The sequence below is a fragment of the Natator depressus genome, chromosome 1, assembly GCF_965152275.1.
Source record: "Natator depressus isolate rNatDep1 chromosome 1, rNatDep2.hap1, whole genome shotgun sequence".
Lineage (NCBI taxonomy): Eukaryota > Metazoa > Chordata > Testudines > Cheloniidae > Natator > Natator depressus.
In genome coordinates this window covers 62,925,585-62,944,732 of record NC_134234.1, presented here as the reverse complement: position 1 = coordinate 62,944,732, position 19,148 = coordinate 62,925,585, and the positions used below count along the sequence as shown (strand labels likewise).

The following is a 19,148-nucleotide window of genomic DNA, read 5'->3' as shown; positions in this document are numbered from 1 at the left end:
GACTTTGAACTAAAATAAATAAAATAAAATAAAATAAATCTAAATCCTAGTTCCTTATATGACGAAGTATATAGCTCCTTTAGCCCAGACCGTCAAAGGAATTTAGGTGCCTATCTCCCAAGGAAATGAATGGAAATTAGGAGCCTAAATACCTTTGAGAATCTGGGCCTTTAAGACTCCAGGACAGAATGGTCCTTTTTCACAATGAAGTGAGGTAAATAGCAGGTTCCCCCGTGGATCTGTCCTGGGACCTGTGCTCTTCAACAAATTCCTAAATGATCTGAAAAAGCAGGTGACCAGTGAGCTCGCAAAATTTGCAGACTATACAAAATTACTCAAGAAAGTTAAGTCCCAGGCAGACTGCGAAGAGTTACAAACAGATCTCACAAAACTGGGTGGCTGGGCAACAAAATGGCAGATAAATTCAATGTTGGTAAGTGCAAAGTAATGCACATTGGCAAACATATTCCCAATTATATATACAAAATTATTGGGTCTAATTTAGCTATTACCACTCAAGAAAGAGCTCTTGGAGTCATTGTGGGTAGTTCTCTGCTAATGTACAGTGACAGTCAAAAAAGCTGACAGAATGTTAGGAAACAATAGGAAAGGGACAGATCATAAGACATAAAATATCATAATGTTGCTATATAAAGCCATGGTACACCACACTTTGAATACTGTGTGCAGTTTTGGTTGCCTCATCTCAAGCAACATATATTAGAATTGGAAAAGGTACAGAGAAGAGCAGCAAAAATGATTAGGGGTGTGGAACAGCTTCCATATGGGGAGAGATTAAGAAGACTGTTATTGTTCATCTTAGAAAAGGGATAACTAGGAGGATATGATAGAGGTCTTTAAAATCATGAAAGGTGTGGAAAAAGTGAATACAGAAGTGTTATTTACCCCTTCACATAACACAAGAACCAGGGGTCACCCAATTAAATTAATACGCCACAGGTTTAAAACAAACATAAGGAAGTATTTCTTCACACAAAACATTGTCACCCTGTGGAACTCATTGCCAGATGTTGTGAAGGTGTCAAAGTATAACAAGGTTCAAAAAAGAATGAGTAAGTTCATGGAGGATTGGCTCCTCAGTGGCTATTACCCAAAATAGTCAGGGATGCAACCCCGCAATCTGGGTGTCCCTAAACCTCTGTCTGCCAGAAGCTGGAACTGCATGACAGGGAATGGGTCACGTGATAATTGCCCTGTTCTGCTAACTCCCTCTGAAACATTTGGCACGAGATGCTGCCTGACACAGTATGGCCATTCTTATGTTCCTAATGACCTCAGACCAGCTATTTTTTTTGAGGGAGGTTGGGGTGTATGTGGAACGTAACTTGTGGAAATGAGGAAGAGCTGACTGTGTCATTTGGAGTTGGTGAAATTTGTTAATCCTCTGGGTGAGCATAAAAAGGTTGAGCTCACCTCCTATAGGGAATGTCTATGTGCTGAATAACTGTAGAGGGAAAGCATAGCCGTATGGCTTGCGCTGTGGTTGTTTCAGAGCAGTCTCTAAAAAGTATAAGAAATAAAAATTCCCCAGGAAAAGGAATATTTTATTATTCATGTATGACCGATTCATAGTGTGTATCTTAATTCTCTTCTAGTTTTATACAAAATATACCCCATATCTTCTGCAATCCCTAGAAATGCACTCATCCCAAAATTCCCTCTTCTTTCTCCAGAGACAGAAATACACATAGCATAATCCTTCCCAGTCTTCGGATCCAGAGCCTGTACTGCCCCATAAGGGCATTAACAACCTAATGATGCACCCATCTTAGGTGCAACCCCTCTATGTTGACAGCCATATGTCAGAATGGACAGGTTAGCGATTATGCCAGGATGCCAGGCTACTAATATAGTCTTTGGCCACTGTAGGCAAACATCAACTCTAACTCCTACTTTGGAATGGGGGTTGCAACCCCTGAGTGCAGGTGAGTAAGATATTGTACTAGGGTGTGGAAAATGGAATTTTTTTAGCCCGTGGCCTAGTTCTTTGGAAAACTGTACTGATTATTACTGTGTTTGAAGTGTATGTCAAAGTACTCATCTTCTTTGACAAGTTAGGAAAAAATCATCTTTATATAAGGGATGCCAGCCAATGTAGAGAATGTGGGTTTTATAGTTCTGTTTTTGAACGTTAATTTATGAAGAGCTCTATGTAAGCTTGTCTTTCACCAACAGAAGTTGGTCCAATAAAAGATAGTACCTCAGCCACCTTGTCACTCACAAAACATAAGAAGAGTCACTTTATCCTTCAGATGGTTCCTTTTCCCTGGAAATCCTGGACGTCCCATCATCTCAAGCATTGGCACCCTGGTGGTTCTTGCAGTGCATCTTTGATGACTTCTACATAGAGTGCTTCCTCCAACGTGCACGGGCTGAAATTGTGGAAAAGCATTATCACTTGCCCCAGAACCTCAGCCGTGCAGAACACAATGCCATCCACAGCCTCAGAAACAACTCTGACATTATAATCAAAAAGACTGACAAAGCAGGTGCTGTCATCATCATGAATAGGTCAGAATATGAACAAGAGGCTGCTAGGCAGCTCTCCAACACCACTTTCTACAAGCCATTACCCTCTGATCCCACTGAGAGTTACCAAAAGAAACTACAGCATTTGCTCAAGAAACTCCCTGAAAAAGCACAAGAACAAATCTGCACAGACACACCCCTGGAACCCAGACCTGGGGTATTCTGTCTGCTACCCAAGATCCATAAACCTGGAAATCCTGGACGCCCTATCATCTCAGGCATTGGCACCCTGACAGCAAGATTGTCTGGCTATGTAGACTCCCTCCTCAGGCCCTACGCTACCAGCACTCCCAGCTACCTTCGAGACACCACTGACTTCCTGAGGAAACTACAATCCATTGGTGATCTTCCTGAAAACACCATCCTGGCCAATATGGATGTTGAAGCCCTCTACGCCAACATTCCACACAAAGATGGACTACAAGCCGTCAGGAACAGTATCCCCGATAATGTCACGGCAAACCTGGTGGCTGAACTTTGTGACTTTGTCCTCACCCATAACTATTTCACATTTGGGGACAATGTATACCTTCCAATCAGCAGCACTGCTATGAGTACCCGCATGGCCCCACAGTATGCCAACATTTTTATGGCTGACTTAGAACAACGCTTCCTCAGCTCTCGTCCCCTAATGCCCCTACTCTACTTGCGCTACATTGATGACATCTTCATCATCTGGACCCATGGAAAAGAAGCCCTTGAGGAATTCCACCATGATTTCAACAATTTCCATCCCACCATCAACCTCAGCCTGGACCAGTCCACACAAGAGATCCACTTCCTGGACACTACGGTGCTAATAAGCGATGGTCACATAAACACCACCCTATACCGGAAACCTACTGACCGCTATTCCTACCTACATCCAGACCACATCACACGATCCATTGTCTACAGCCAAGCTCTACGATACAACCGCATTTGCTCCCACGCCTCAGACAGAGACCAACACTTACAAGATCTCTCTCAAGCATTCTTACAACTACAATACACACCTGCTGAAGTGAAGAAAACAGATTGACAGAGCCAGAAGAGTACCCAAAAGTCACCTACTACAGGACAGGCCCAACAAACAAAATAACAGAACGCCACTAGCCATCACCTTCAGCCCCCAACTAAAACCTCTCCAACGCATCATCAAGGATCTACAACCTATCGTAAAGAACGACCCATCACTCTCACAAATCTTGGGAGACAGGCCAGTCCTTGCCTACAGACAGCCCCCAAACCTGAAGCAAATACTCACCAGCAGCCACACACCACACAACAGAACCACTAACCCAGGAACCTATCCTTGCAACAAAGCCTGTTGCCAACTGTGTCCACATATCTATTCAGGGGACACCATCATAGGGCCTAATCACATCAGCCACACTATCAGAGGCTCGTTCACCTGCACATCTACCAATGTGATATATGCCATCATGTGCCAGCAATGCCCCTCTGCCATGTACATTGGTCAAACTGGACAGTCTCTATGTAAAAGAATAAATGGACACAAATCAGACGTCAAGAATTATAACATCCAACAACCAGTTGGAGAACACTTCTATCTCTTTGGTCACTTGATTACAGACCTAAAAGTTGCAATTCTTCAACAAAAAAAACTTCAAAAACAGACTCCAACGAGAGACTGCTGAATTGGAATTAATTTGCAAACTGGATACAATTAACTTAGGCTTGAATAGAGACTGGGAGTGGATGAGTCATTACACAAAGTAAAACTATTCCCCCCCCCCCTCGTTTCTCACACATTCTTGTTAACTGCTGGAAATGGCCCACCTTGATTATCACTACAAAAGGTTTTCTTCCCCCTCCCTCCCTCCGCCGCTCTCCTGCTGGTAATAGCTCACCTTAAGTGATCACTCTCGTTAAAGAGTGTATGGTAACACCCATTGTTTCATGTTCTGTATATAAATCTCCTCACTGTATTTTCCACTGAATGCATCCAATGAAGTGAGCTGTAGCTCACGAAAGCTTATGCTCAGATAAATTGGTTAGTCTCTAAGGTGCCACAAGTACTCCTTTTCTTTTTCCCAGGAAAGTCTGAGAGACATTTGCATCTGTGATGCCACTGAAGTTACAGGCAATTCCCTACTCTACACCTTCAAGAGAAGCTACAGACTTCAAAGAGCAAAGTTCTCAGTGTGGAAACAGTTAACTCTTATTATGTCAACAGCAGCAAGCCACTCAAGCCTCACACTTTACTTGGTAAAGGAACCACTGCCAGCCTAGGAACAAATACTAACTCTTACAAATATTTATGAGATGGCTAGAAAGCTTTAGATAGCTAACATTTGATGTCAAACACTGAAAAATGAATGAATACATTAGATGACATCCATAGGTTATAATCATAATTGTCCGATTACTAGCCTGCCATTCACTCCTTAAATTCCAGCCAGATCTTAGCAGCCACAAACTTGGTAGTGTAGAGACGAATGCATTGTATCTCTCTTTGAAAGTAGGGATTCCTGGCTCTCAGATTATGTGGTTCTAGCACAAACAGTTCTTCAGACAGTGGACGCTAAGGCAAAGAGGAGGGACGGTGGCAAGAGTGTAATCAGAATAATGGGATTTTCCATCCTGTCACATCCCACAGGTACAGGTCAAACCCCGCCAATTCCCCCCCCCGCAGCCAAACACCACGCTGCACTGCCAGCCCCAGGCCTCCACGGAGCCACCCACCAGGCCTTGAATCTCACAGGTCCTTTGACTTGCCCTGGGGTGTTGCCTTGTTGGGGGAGAGAGGTTCCCCTCGAACCACAAGCGCTACAAACGGGGTAAGGCTGGCCTCCTCAGGTACCAAATCCCAAGATTTATAACAACATCGCGAGAGCTGGTGGCAAATCTGGGCGAGGCTAAACTCAGCCCGCTACTTCCTGGGATGCCTCCCACCGCCGGGGGTCCAGGACTGGCAGCGGGGGCGCTGCTCCCCTCTCACCCCGCAGGCTATAGAGCAGGATCTGCGCGTGCGCCAAGGGGGATCCCAGCGGCCATTTTGCAGCGTCAGTGGGGAAGCGAAGCCTCCCCGGCAGCTGCGCACAAGGGCCGCGCTCGCTCGCTCGCCCGCCGTGATTGAGGGGAGCCGGCCGGGCGGCGCAGGCCAATGAGTTAAACCGCCGCCGCCTGGCAGGAGCCGCGTCTTCTCCGCGCCGCCCGGGCTGCCTTCGCGCACCATGCCGTCCGTGCTGCTGCCGCCCAAGGAGAGCAACCTCTTCAAGCGGATCCTGGTCAGTGCCCGCCTCGCGCGGCCAGGCCCGCCCCGGCTCGGGACACTCGTCCTCTCCCAGCCCGTCAAGCCAGCTCCTCTGGGGGCGCGGGAGCAGGTGCGCGGCCCTGGCCCCGTGCGCTGGCTAGGCTGGAGCTCCCGCCGCCTCCGGGCTCTCGCCCGCTTCCTTCCTTTGTCTCGCGGGAGCCCTGGGCAGAGCAGGCCCGGCAGCCGCTTCCCATGAGGGGCCCGCCTGCCCCCCCGGAACGGGGATGTAGTGGGGCCGCCGCAAACGGGCTGGAGCGCCGTTGTTGTGCCCAGCCGCCTCCGCTCCCCATGGCCGGGGCGCGCCTAAGCGGTATGCAGGGTCCCCGGGGAACGCTGGTCACCACAGACGGCTGCGAAGCCTGAAACCAGATTTGAGACACTTCCCCCTGGCGCCCCCGCCCTCCACGGAGGGGGGCAAAAAAAAAGTTTCGGCTGCCTGGATCTGGGGTTTTGGCTTGGCCCATTTGAAACACACCGCTGAATTGTGAGAGCCTGGTCTGGGTTCAGATTTCAAACCTCTCTAGAATTGGGGGTGTCTGTTCAGGTGTGTGGCTAATAATAATATCTTACACTTAAACAGCACGCTCAGCTCGAAGGAGGATCCCAAAGCACTTTACAAATGTAACCGATGTATAGGGGCTCTCACCTCATCTCTGAAATGCAGCCATCTCTTGGATAGCAACTGACCAAGAACACATGGTATAGAGGGACTAGATTTAAGATATTAAAATGCAGGAAGATTTTTTCACTTAACCACATGGCTGAGCATGACTGGCAGCCTAGTAAAGCAGAATTGGGTTCTCCGCAACATCATTAAAGGGGTTTTTTAACGTGTAAGTGGTCAGCCCAAGGACTCAATTTATTTACTTAATTGATCAAGTGTTTAAACTGCCAGAGGTTTAATTTGTGTTATAAATAATCCATTTCTTGGGTCATCCATTGTAGTTTGTCTGAAATATTTTCTTGGTCTAGGTTATTTTTTAAAAAAAAAATCCTTTAGGCTGTTCTGTGTATTAACTATTTTATGAAAAAAATCTCACTTGGTGCAGCTCCATGGGTGATTAGTAATGGAGTTGTAGAGTATGTCTACACAGCTGCTGAGTGATGTGATTCCCATTTTGGGTAGACATTAGGGTTGTTAACTGTCTAATCACACAAATCCAAACACCCTTACCCACCTCCCAGCCCTGCCCCTTCTCTGAGGCCCTGCCCCACTCACTCCATGCCTCCAGTCGCTTGCTGTCCCCAATACTCACTTTCACTGGGCTGGGGCAGGAGGTTGGGGTGTGGGAGGGGGTGTGGTGTGCAAGCTCTGGGAGGGAGTTTGGGTATATGAGGGGGCTCGTGGCTGGGCAGGGCATTGGGGTGTGGGAGGGGGTATAGACTCTGGGAGGGAGTTTGGGTGCAGGTGGAGGTTTGGGGTGCTGGCTCCAGGAGGTGTCTCAGGGCTGGGGCAGAGGGTTGGAGTGCAGGAGGGGGTGGCCGGGACGCTCTTACCTCAGGTGGCTCCTGGTCAGCAGCGCAATAGGGCTAAGGCGGGCTCCCTGCCTGCCCTTGCACTGCTCCAGGAAGCAGCTGGCACGTCACTGTGGCCTCAGGTGGGGAGGAGACCAGGGGGCTCTGTGCACTGTCTGTGCCTGCAGGCATCGCCCCCGCAGCTCCCATTGGCCCAGTACCCGACCAATGGGAGCTGTGGAGTTGGCGCTTGGGATGGGGGGCAGCATGTGCATACCCCCTGCCTCCCCTCTTCTTCCCCCGAATGGGCCGCAGGGATGTGCTGGCCCCTTCCAGGAGTGGCGTGGGGCCAGCACAGGCAGGGAGCCTGTCTTAGCCCTGCTGTATCGCCAGACTTTTACCGGCCTAAGATCTCCCTGTTTGGCTTCGCTAGCCTCCGGGAGATAGAGCCCAATTTTGGGAGACTCCTGGCGAAACCGGGAGGATTGGCAACCCTAGTAGACATGCATGTGCAAACTCTGTTCGAGCTAGCTCCTAAACATAGCTGTGTGGCTGTGGCAGCACAGGCTGCAGCTCAGGCTAGCCACCAGAGTACAGACTGCATGTGCAGGGTTCTACTTGGGCAGCTAGCCTGAGCCTCAGACTGCTGTGTCCAGACTTACTTTTAGGCACTAACGCTAGCTCTGCTCAAGCATATGTGTCTCCATGAACTGGGAATCCCACCTCCCAGCTGTTGTATAGACATACCCCTAGTGTGAACAAAGCTCCAGGAGTTTTAAATTACCTTGTCATCTATACCTGCTCAGAGGAGGTCCACATGTCATGGTGGTAAAACTACTGGCAACCACTGGTTCGTTATTTGCTCCTAGAGCATCTGTCTTGCTACTACTGGTGTTAACAATAGTGAGGATTTTTTTTTAGGGATAAGTTGAATTTAGCAAAGGCCAGAGTGCTTAACAAGAACACAAATCTAAGTGTCTGAGCTCAGATGTGTGCTGTTGATGTGTACTGGCAGGTGTTTCTTGATTGGTTTCTTTTGTTGGCTTTGGGCAGCATTTAGATTTGAAGATTTAATAGTTCTTAATAGCAATTTGCTGCTTACAGTATGGTTATGGTATGCATCTTACTAAGTAATCTAGCACTCCCCTTGCTCTCTTTGCTATAAATAAATTACTAATTTTAGAACAGTTCAGTGATTATTCTTACTAGGAGCAAACAAGTTCATAGTAGCAGTCACTTCCCAATATATCTTGTATAATTAACATTATAAATTTATAGAATTTTTAGGCAAGTGCATTTTAGGCAAATTACCACCATTTTATCTTCAAATGTCTAATTATAGATAATCAGATAAAAATAATGTGGCAGTAGAGTGAGAATGAATGTTGACCCTTTGTGAAAGGTGAATTAATGATCTACATAGGGATTAATAACTGATTATTTCCTGAATTCTTATCCACCTGCTGCCATTCACTTGTCCAATTGATCTTAATGTAGTGAAAGAAAAATATCAAGTTTTAAAATTTCTCAGTGTTCGTTTTTCTGTTTTATCCTTGCAGTTGTTCCCAACTAATTCCCTGAAGTATTAATGTCTGCATAGCTTATATTTTGTACCTTTTGTTGGCTTTATTTTAGTATATGCCTAGAAACAATATGTGTATGTGGTGTTAAAAAATATTCTTACAGGGTATCTTGGTCATTATTCTTAATTGCTCTGTTTGTTCTAGTAGTACGTGTGGATTCTATCCTAGGCTGCTGCTTTTGGTATATGGGCTTTTTGGTTTAGGACTACTTGTTTCTTCTCAGATTCCCTCCTGACCTCTATCTTATATAGATATTACCTGCAATAGCTTGCTACATTATATAGGATTCTCTTGGATTGGAGTTCCATTTTCTGGAGGATATATCTTTGGCTCAAATAACATCCTTGAACCTTTTCAGAGTAACAGCCGTGTTAGTCTGTATTCGCAGAAAGAAAAGGAGTACTTGTGGCACCTTAGAGACTAACCAATTTATTTGAGCATGAGCTTTCGTGAGCTACAGCTCACTTCATCGGATGCATACTGTGGAAACTGCAGAAGACATTATATACACAGAGACCATGAAACAATACCTCCTCCCACCCCACTCTCCTGCTGGTAATAGCTTATCTAAAGTGATCATCAAGTTGGGCCATTTCCAGCACAAATCCAGGTTTTCTCACCCTCCGCCCCCCCCCCCCCCCAACTCACTCTCCTGCTGCTAATAGCCCATCCAAAGTGACCACTCTCTTTACAATGTGTATGATAATCAAGGTGGGCCATTTCCAGCACAAATCAAGGTTTTTCTCACCCCCCCTCCAAAAACCACACACACAAACTCACTCTCCTGCTGGTAATAGCTTATCCAAAGTGACCACTCTCCTTACAATGTGCATGATAATCAAGGTGGGCCATTTCCAGCACAAATACAGGTTTTCTCACCCCCCCCACCCCCATACACACACAAACTCACTCTCCTGCTGGTAATAGCTCATCCAAAGTGACCACTCTCCCTACAATGTGCATGATAATCAAGGTGGGCCATTTCCAGCATAAATCCAAGTTTAACCAGAACGTCTGGGGGGGGTTGGAAAAAACAAGGGGAAATAGGCTACCTTGCATAATGACTTAGCCACTCTAACTCTCTATTTAAGCCTAAATTAATAGTATCCAATTTGCAAATGAATTCCAATTCAGCAGTTTCTCGCTGGACTCTGGATTTGAAGTTTTTTTGTTGTAAGATAGCGACCTTCATGTCTGTGATTGCGTGACCAGAGAGATTGAAGTGTTCTCTGACTGGTTTATGAATGTTACAATTCTTGACATCTGATTTGTGTCCATTTATTCTTTTACGTAGAGACTGTCCAGTTTGACCAATGTACATGGCAGAGGGGCATTGCTGGCACATGATGGCATATCACATTGGTGGATGTGCAGGTGAACGAGCCTCTGATAGTGTGGCTGATGTTATTAGGCCCTGCGATGGTGTCCCCTGAATAGATATGTGGGCACAGTTGGCAACGGGCTGTGTTGCAAGGATAGGTTCCTGGGTTAGTGGTTCTGTTGTGTGGTATGTGGTTGTTGGTGAGTATTTGCTTCAGGTTTGGGGGCTGTCTGTAGGCAAGGACTGGCCTGTCTCCCAAGATTTGTGAGAGTGTTGGGTCATCCTTCAGGATAGGTTGTAGATCCTTAATAATGCGTTGGAGGGGTTTTAGTTGGGGGCTGAAGGTGACGGCTAGTGGCGTTCTGTTATTTTGTTTGTTGGGCCTGTCCTGTAGTAGGTGACTTCTGGGAAATCTTCTGGCTCTATCAATCTGTTTCTTCACTTCAGCAGGTGGGTATTGTAGTTGTAAGAATGCTTGAGAGAGATCTTGTAGGTGTTTGTCTCTGTCTGAGGGGTTGGAGCAAATGCGGTTGTATTGCAGAGCTTGGCTGTAGACGATGGATCGTGTGGTGTGGTCAGGGTGAAAGCTGGAGGCATGTAGGTAGGAATAGCGGTCAGTAGGTTTCCGGCATAGGGTGGTGTTTATGTGACCATCGCTTATTAGCACTGTAGTGTCCAGGAAGTGGATCTCTTGTGTGGACTGGACCAGGCTGAGGTTGATGGTGGGATGGAAATTGTTGAAATTATGGTGGAATTCCTCAAGGGCTTCTTTTCCATGGGTCCAGATGATGAAGATGTCATCAATGTAGCGCAAGTAGAGTAGGGGCGTTAGGGGACGAGAGCTGAGGAAACGTTGTTCTAAATCAGCCATAAAAATGTTGGCATACTGTGGGGCCATGCGGGTACTCATAGCAGTGCTGCTGATTGGAAGGTATACATTGTCCCCAAATTTGAAATAGTTATGGGTAAGGACAAAGTCACAAAGTTCAGCCACCAGGTTTGCTGTGACATTATCGGGGATAGTGTTCTTGACGGCTTGTAGTCCATCTTTGTGTGGAATGTTGGTGTAGAGGGCTTCAACATCCATAGTGGCCAGGATGGTGTTATCAGGAAGATCACCGATGGATTGTAGTTTCCTCAGGAAGTCAGTGGTGTCTCGAAAGTAGCTGGGAGTGCTGGTAGCGTAGGGCCTGAGGAGGGAGTCTACATAGCCAGACAATCCTGCTGTCAGGGTGCCAATGCCTGAGATGATGGGGTATCCAGGATTTCCAGGTTTATGGATCTTGAGTAGTAGATAGAATATCGCAGGTCGGGGTTCCAGGGGTGTGTCTGTGCGGATTTGATCTTGTGCTTTTTCAGGGAGTTTCTTGAGCAAATGCTGTAGTTTCTTTTGGTAACTCTCAGTGGGATCAGAGGGTAATGGCTTGTAGAAAGTGGTGTTGGAGAGCTGCCAAGCAGCCTCTTGTTCATATTACCAGCAGGAGAGTGAGTTTGTGTGTGTTTTTTGGAGGGGCGTGGGGGGGTGAGAAAACCTTGATTTGTGCTGGAAATGGCCCACCTTGATTATCATACACATTGTAAAGAGAGTGGTCACTTTGGATGGGCTATTAGCAGCAGGAGAGTGAGTTTGTGTGTGTGTGGGGGGGGGGCGGAGGGTGAGAGAACCTGGATTTGTGCTGGAAATGGCCCAACTTGATGATCACTTTAGATAAGCTATTACCAGCAGGAGAGTGTTTCATGGTCTCTGTGTATATAATGTCTTCTGCAGTTTCCACAGTACGCATCCGATGAAGTGAGCTGTAGCTCACGAAAGCTCATGCTCAAATAAATTGGTTAGTCTCTAAGGTGCCACAAGTACTCCTATCCTTGAACCTTGTCATTTAACCATACTACATTGTGTCCTTGTCTTCATACTTCCTCTATTTCTGCATACATACATCTTCTGCAACTCTGCTCAGAGGGTACTTGAGAATACCAGGGTCTAGGGTTGCACATGTGACCTATCAAAAAACATTTGGTCAGTTGATGGATCAAATAGTGTCAATTGTCAGGTTATTTTAACGCACTAATTTATTAGTACAGTAACAAACAAAAAAAGAGTAAGACTTTATGGTCTCCAATAAGCATAACCTGAGGTACTTATGCATAATTACAAAACGTTACTTAACTGCATTATTTTAACAGAGAAAAATGTGAAACACAGTGAAATGAAGTTCTGAAAGAATGGCATCACGATACAATAAAAAAAAGTAGGCCGATACCTACATCAGGGCGTTCTTGCTAGAGTATTTGATGGAGCTCAAATAATAGCTGGTCAGTTGACATTTTAACCAGTCAGAATTTTGGGTTCTTCACTTGACCTGTGATTGATTTTTTTTTTTTTTTTTCTGTTTTGTTACTGCTTCCTCTTTTCTCTTTTTAATCCCCTAAAGTTTCATTTCACAGCATTATTTTTTGGTAGGATTCCTTTTCACATACTGCATCACAGTCATAGTTATGTAATGGTTCAACTCTGGTTACTACTTGAACTAATTCCTACATTACCTAGGCACAAGGGCTTGTCTACTTTGGGAAATTTTATCAGCATTGCTATACCAGTATAGTTATCAGTGTAACTTACCATGTGGATGCTATAATTTGCAATAACAGTGGCCTTTTTTCAGTTTAGCTTAACTTGCTTCAAAAGGGAATTAAGTTAAACCTAAAAAGTCCACTGTTGTAAATAATAGTCCACTTGGAAATATACCAATATAATTATAGCAATTAATTTTTCTATGTAGACAAGCCCTAAGGGGAGAAACTATTAATTTGTATGCTGTAGAATTGTATAAAGAAGCAGTTGTTTAAATGGTTGAGAAATTGCTGAAACTTCTCAGGTGGTGACTTTGTCCAGTTTACATGCTGGTAGTCAAAGTCCACTGTTAGCTACATTATGTGCCAAAAAAATTAAAATTCTACACACAACATTTTAAAATTCTGAAAATATTATTTGTCAAATGTGGAGGCTCCAGCATAGCATTGGGGAGCCCAGGTGGTTGGCTACACAGAGGTGGGAGATCGCTGTGCAGCTCATCGGGGCGGTTCTGAGTGGGGGAGAAGGGGACGCTCGGCGGGAGGGTCTGGGTATGAGGAGGTCTGGATGCACTGTGGATGGGGGAGCAGCTCCTTGTACAGGGATCCCTCTTCGTGCAGCTGCGGAGCAATGGGTCCTGGAGTGGGGGAGTTTGTAGAGCTTCCTGCAGCAGGGGGAAAAATCTGGGGGTGGGTCGGTTTGACTTGGCCCTGGATGCAGGGGAAGAGGAAGTACTGTCCTCCCCCAGGCCAGCCGGGACTAGCAGCTGAGCCCAGCGCAGGGTAGGAGCCACCAGCTGGGTCTTCCCCAGTCCTGCCTCCTGCCCCCTGCCCCACAGTGATTTACCTCTCTGCTAGCTGCCCTGAGCACCCAAAACATACTGCTGGGGAGGGTCGCATGACTGCTCTTGTGGCTTCCCTTTGCTTCCCAATCAGAAAGTTATTTTTCTGTGGGGAAGCAAAGAAATCGGCAGGGGACATACATTCTGGGCATTTGCAGTGGTGCAGAATTTCCCAAGAAGTAATTAGACTTAGCTGCCTCTTTGATCTCCCCCCAACTTTGTGCAGTCAATAGTTTTCTGATCAGGACATTGGTACCTTGTCTCTCATAATTGCAGTCTCTAATGTGCACTCGGTGATCCAGTGTCTTAAGTACTAATGTGCTCTAATCTTTTTCAGTTTTAGTGTTAATCTGATGCCCATAATACTGATGGGCACTCTAAAAGTGTGTTTAAATTAAATTCGGAATTTAGTCTTAATTTAGGACTTGTCTAGACAGAACAGCAGTGTGTACTATAGGATGTGATTTCTAAAGCACACTAATATTGTACATTAATTGGTCCAGGTAGACAGTACTACATTAAAGCACCCTAGAAATATTTAGTTTGCACCAGTAGGGTAGATAGGCCCTTAATGTTTCTTATTTAGAAAACAGTATTTATTGGCGCTTTTTTTTAAAAAGTATATTTTAGGACTTCTTTAGATAAGAATGTTAGTACTGTTTCTTTTGGGATTCTGTTATTGGGCTGACTCATGAGAATCACTGGCTAATCTCTTCTAAAATTCTTTTTTAGTATATACTACATTCACTTGGAATTCATGCTCTAATAAATCACGCATCAGAAAGTGGACTTGTTTTGCAGCCCAGTTAAAAAACTGAAATCATAATGGCTACATAAATCTCTCTGCGTGGTCACTTATTACAATAATTTGTTAATGGCTTTGAATTTTTTTTTCATTTTTACTTGGTTATATAGGAAGCACATCTTCAAGTTTCATCAAATGTTTTAGCTTAATATTCTTGTTTAACTGCCTTATATAGGTATTGCCTACCAATAAATGTAGATGAGTCATTTATCAGCCTAAAAGCACAAATTATTATAGACCATTATTTTCTCTGAAGTTGCTAAAAGATGTCATTAAGTTACCACAGTATTATAGAAATATTACATGTGTTAATAGGAATGAACAGCTAGTATTTAAAGCTGCACCGTGTAATGAATGTTTGTAGAATAACTTTTTGATGTGATAAATTTGCATGTGATACCTGGTTTAATGTTAGTGATGGCATGGAGAAATTGGATTACTTTGTTTAAGTTGACTAGTAATCCTACGGTGGTGTGATTACTATTTTGCAAGATGAATGAATCAAAAAGTTGAGATGGCGGTGTTAGTTTGGGGCTTGTGATGTTGAAGGACAGTAACAATTCACAGATGTTTCACTTTGTAATTGATGATTTGGGCAGACTGATAATATCCTGGATAAATCTTAAGATAAACTTTACTGACTTCAGTTAAACCTTATTGAATTAGGTTTAATACCTTTGGAGTCCATTGAATTAAAAATATAGTTGAGCACGTGGGCTTGTCTACACTACCTGACGGATCGACAGACAGCAATCGATCCAGTGTGGGGGTCGATACTAGACGTGATAAATCGACCGCTAAGTGCTCTCCCGTCGACTCCGGTACTCCACTAGAACGAGATGCGCAAGCGGAAGTCGACGGGAGAGCATTAGCTGTCAACTTACTACGGTGTCTTCACTGCGGTAAGTAGATCTAAGTATGTCAACTTCAGCTACGCTATTCACGTAGCTGAAGTTGCGCATCTTAGATCGACCCCATGCAGTAGTGTAGACAAGCCCTGTGTTTGTGGAATTACATCCATCTCCTCCTAGAGGAGTTACATATTTAATGTAATTCCTTTTCGTTATCAGGCCTTTTAAACTTACTCTCTGGAGAGATTTGCATATATGGATTCAAACTGGATTTTCCAGGGACCAACAGAGAAAGAAAAGATCTTTGGATAAATAGCCTGGTTCTAAACAGGCTCAGGGTCTTCTTCATGATCTAGCAAATAGACAGGACCCCTCGTTCATGGAGGGACCCAATCCTTAGGGAAAGGTTGGAAGAACTGACCCTACTGAGGCCCCATAAGAGAGTGTGTGTGTGTGTTCTGAGCTTAAGCTGTGAGGAATTTGAAACAAGGAAACCCTTTGGGTGGGATGTAGAAGGATGGCTCCAGCCCTAGCCCATGTTGGGGTGATTGCTCATCAGCTTATTAGTCTTCGTGTAGATTTTTTTTAAAAAACTTTTAGTGTTTTCTGTGTAGTGTTTACCTTAAGAATAAATTAGGCTTGCATGGGAAGTGCTATGTGGCACCTTATAACTGTGGGCAGTCACACTTAACTAACCATCTGAGAAAGTAACCAGGTCTACTTGGGCAGCCTGTCTTTCCTAAGAATAATGTAGTGAAGGTAAAGAACTCTTTGGCCTGGAAATACCCTGGTCAGAAGGGGGAGAGACATTTTTCCACCTAAGGGAGGTGATGGGTAGGGGAACCTGAGTGGGTGCGCTTTCTGCCCCATAAAGGGGGAATACAGATGCCGTTGCCCTGCACTGTGGCAATGACCATGCTGTTCTGAATCGTAACTACACTGGGAAATGTTGCTCTGATTGGCAGGGCCATTTCACTTGCTGTATAATTCTTGCTAATGTGTTGGGGCAGGTTGGTAGGTGGGAAGCGTAGCATGCATGCTCTTTATGTGACTACACTTTTAATGCGTCAGCCCTATTTTGAACACTAAGAAATAAGTCAGCCTTTTAGCCACTTAAAATTACCAGTGTTAATCGTATGCTTGCTTTGAGTTATCAGAATGCATAAATAACTTGAAAAAAATTAAACTTCTGTTAGAATGGGTGAAGCTTAAAAATCTTCCTTTTTAATGGATTTTATACAAGTTCATTTATTCAGGTGTGCAACACTGTTTCATAATAGTGCAACTGCAAGCACTTACAGCTGGCAGTGTGAAACATAGCCATGAGTTTCGAGTTCTCAATTAAAATTGTGTTTTCAAACAGTTGTTTGACAAACAGTTTGTCTTCTGTCAATTTGCAGTTAGAGTAGAAAAAACATTATTTGTTTTTATATCTTGCTGGTTTCCTGATGTAATATCTAAGATCTATATCCTGCAAAGAAGTACACATATGCATAACTCCCCACACATTATAATAGTCCCATTGAAATCAGTGGATGAGTAAAGCTGCACACATTCACAAGTATCATACAAAAAAAGGCACTATTGTCATGCTGCTTCCTTGCTTTTAAAAAAGCAGTATCTGTGCAAGTAATAAAGATGTGACTTTCATGGACTCAGTGTATACAGAATACCACTCTTAATACCTGATGAAGTTTCAAATTCAAACAATGTTATCCAGTTTTTTAAAAATTGAAGTTATTCCAGCATTGAACAAACGTAACAAGCACTGCCAGTGTAATTAGTTAGGTAGTATTCAGTGTATATATTCTACTAAATGTTGTCTCCTAAAGTCTAATCAAACTTTTATATAATGTTTGATAGACACATCTAAAACAGACACTACTAAACAAATGCTCTGTGAAGCAAGTTCTACTTATAAATTGTCATTTAATGTTGGAAGTTCTAAATATTTGTCATGTCAGTATGCTAATGTTTCTGCATTGTTTGTGAACAGTATGTATTTGTGGCTAGAGTATATGCATTCAGCATAGCTAAAGGGCCTCTAAGCACCTACAGCCAGGAGAAGCTCCCAAAAAAAAGATATGGTGGTTAAAAAGTGGTTTGGAAGTTTTTGACAGAATTGTTTCTAAAAGTCTCTGCAGGTTTGAACAGGTTTCCTTTCTCACTGCAATTTCATTAACTAGACACTAATGGTGGGTTTTCTCCTACCACTTCCATATGCTTGTATTGACTCTGGCTTTTTTTCTATTTCTGGATAATCTCTGCTTTCTGGTTTTAGACTCTCCACTTACAGCCTTACAGTGCATATTATGCTTTGTTTCAAATTGTCAGTATTATGCGATAGCATGAGGTCTATGAGAATTAAATAGATAGGCCATAGAGACACTAGCTTGGAATGTAGCCAGTTTAAGAAGTGGACTAAGGTATAATGTGCCCCTATACTGGCTTTTGTGTCTTTAGTCTCATTTTCCTTTTCAAAATGTTTGTATACTCTGTTGCTGTTTGAAAGACCCACTCATTCCAAGAAACTGTGACTATACAGAAAGTGCTACAGGATCCTCAAAGGAAACTGAAAATAGATTACCATGTTATCTTTCAGTTACAGGTGTCTTAAAAATACTACTCACTAATATTTTTATTGGTGATGTCCCTTTAACTCAAGGGTACAGTATATAAACTTATTTGTCCAACAACTTAAATGTAGCTGAACTTGTCTGGGTGCCTTTTTTCTTTTCTGGAATCTTGACAGTCATCTGGCATGTCACTGTTTACACAGGATGTCAGTGCTCAGACAGAAGGGCTCACTAATTAATTGCAGGCTGCTCAATGCAGATATCAAATTAGCCTCTTGAGTAGCTTCAGGGTTAGAAATGAGCTGAGTGTCCAGTTGGTTGGATTCGGTGGTCTGTCGATCTTTCAAAACAATGTAGCAAAACTACTTATTTTTCATCATTTGCTTTATTTCCATTAATTGGCATCTAAGCATATTGAAAGTTTCATCTGGTCACATCATATTGAGCCAGATGTGTATAATTTCATAGATGCTATGCAGCTTGTTCACAGCAGAAGACTATCTGAAATGTTTGATGGACTTCTGGCAAACTCCAGTTGTTCAAGAAAGGTGGTTCTTGCAGTGCATCTTTGATGACTTCTACATAGAGTGCTTCCTCTGACGTGCACGGGCTGAAATTGTGGAAAAGCATTATCACTTGCCCCATAACCTCAGCCGTGCAGAGCACAATGCCATCCACAGCCTCAGAAACAACTCTGACATCATAATCAAAAGGGCTGACAAAGCAGGTGCTGTCGTTATCATGAATAGGTCAGAATATGAACAAGAGGCTGCTAGGCAGCTCTCCAACACCACTTTCTACAAGCCATTACCCTCTGATCCCACTGAGAGTTACCAAAAGAAACTACAGCATTTGCTCAAGAAACTCCCTGAAAAAGCACAAGAACAAAGCCTCACAGACACACCCCTGGAACCCCGACCTGGGGTATTCTGTCTGCTACCCAAGATCCATAAACCTGGAAATCCTGGACGCCCTATCATCTCAAGCATTGGCACCCTGACAGCAAGATTGTCTGGCTATGTAGACTCCCTCCTCAGGCCCTACGCCACCAGCACTCCCAGCTATCTTCGGGACACCACTGACTTCCTGAGGAAACTACAGTCCATCGGTGATCTTCCTGATAACACCATCCTGGCCACTATGGATGTAGAAGCCCTCTACACAACATTCCACACAAAGATGGACTACAAGTCGTCAGGAACAGTATCCCCGATAATGTCACGGCAAACCTGGTGGCTGAACTTTGTGACTTTGTCTTCACCCATAACTATTTCACATTTGGGGACAATGTATACCTTCCAATCAGCAGCACTGCTATGAGTACCCACATGGCCC

The 19,148-nt window shown here is 44.1% G+C and overlaps 2 protein-coding genes across 3 annotated transcripts in view; one reads left to right on the top strand and one right to left on the bottom strand.

Annotated features, from left to right (window-relative positions):
- MTRF1 (mitochondrial translation release factor 1) overlaps positions 1-5,518 on the bottom strand; it is a 29,833-nt gene extending 24,315 nt beyond the window's left edge. Inside the window, exon 1 of one of the 2 annotated variants that reach the window (XM_074961509.1) lies at positions 5,272-5,518. The gene's annotated coding sequence lies outside the window, so the exon portion shown is untranslated. Of the gene's footprint in view, positions 1-2,242; positions 2,263-5,271 lie in introns of those variants that run through there. The other variant, XM_074961519.1, reaches the window with a different exon arrangement.
- A 78-nt stretch (positions 5,519-5,596) lies between these two features.
- Positions 5,597-19,148, top strand: part of NAA16 (N-alpha-acetyltransferase 16, NatA auxiliary subunit) — a 112,612-nt gene continuing 99,060 nt past the window's right edge. The window contains exon 1 of the mRNA XM_074961485.1: positions 5,597-5,783. Within this exon, the coding sequence (XP_074817586.1) occupies positions 5,730-5,783 (54 nt within the window). The 5' untranslated portion in view covers positions 5,597-5,729. The remainder of the gene's footprint in view (positions 5,784-19,148) is intronic.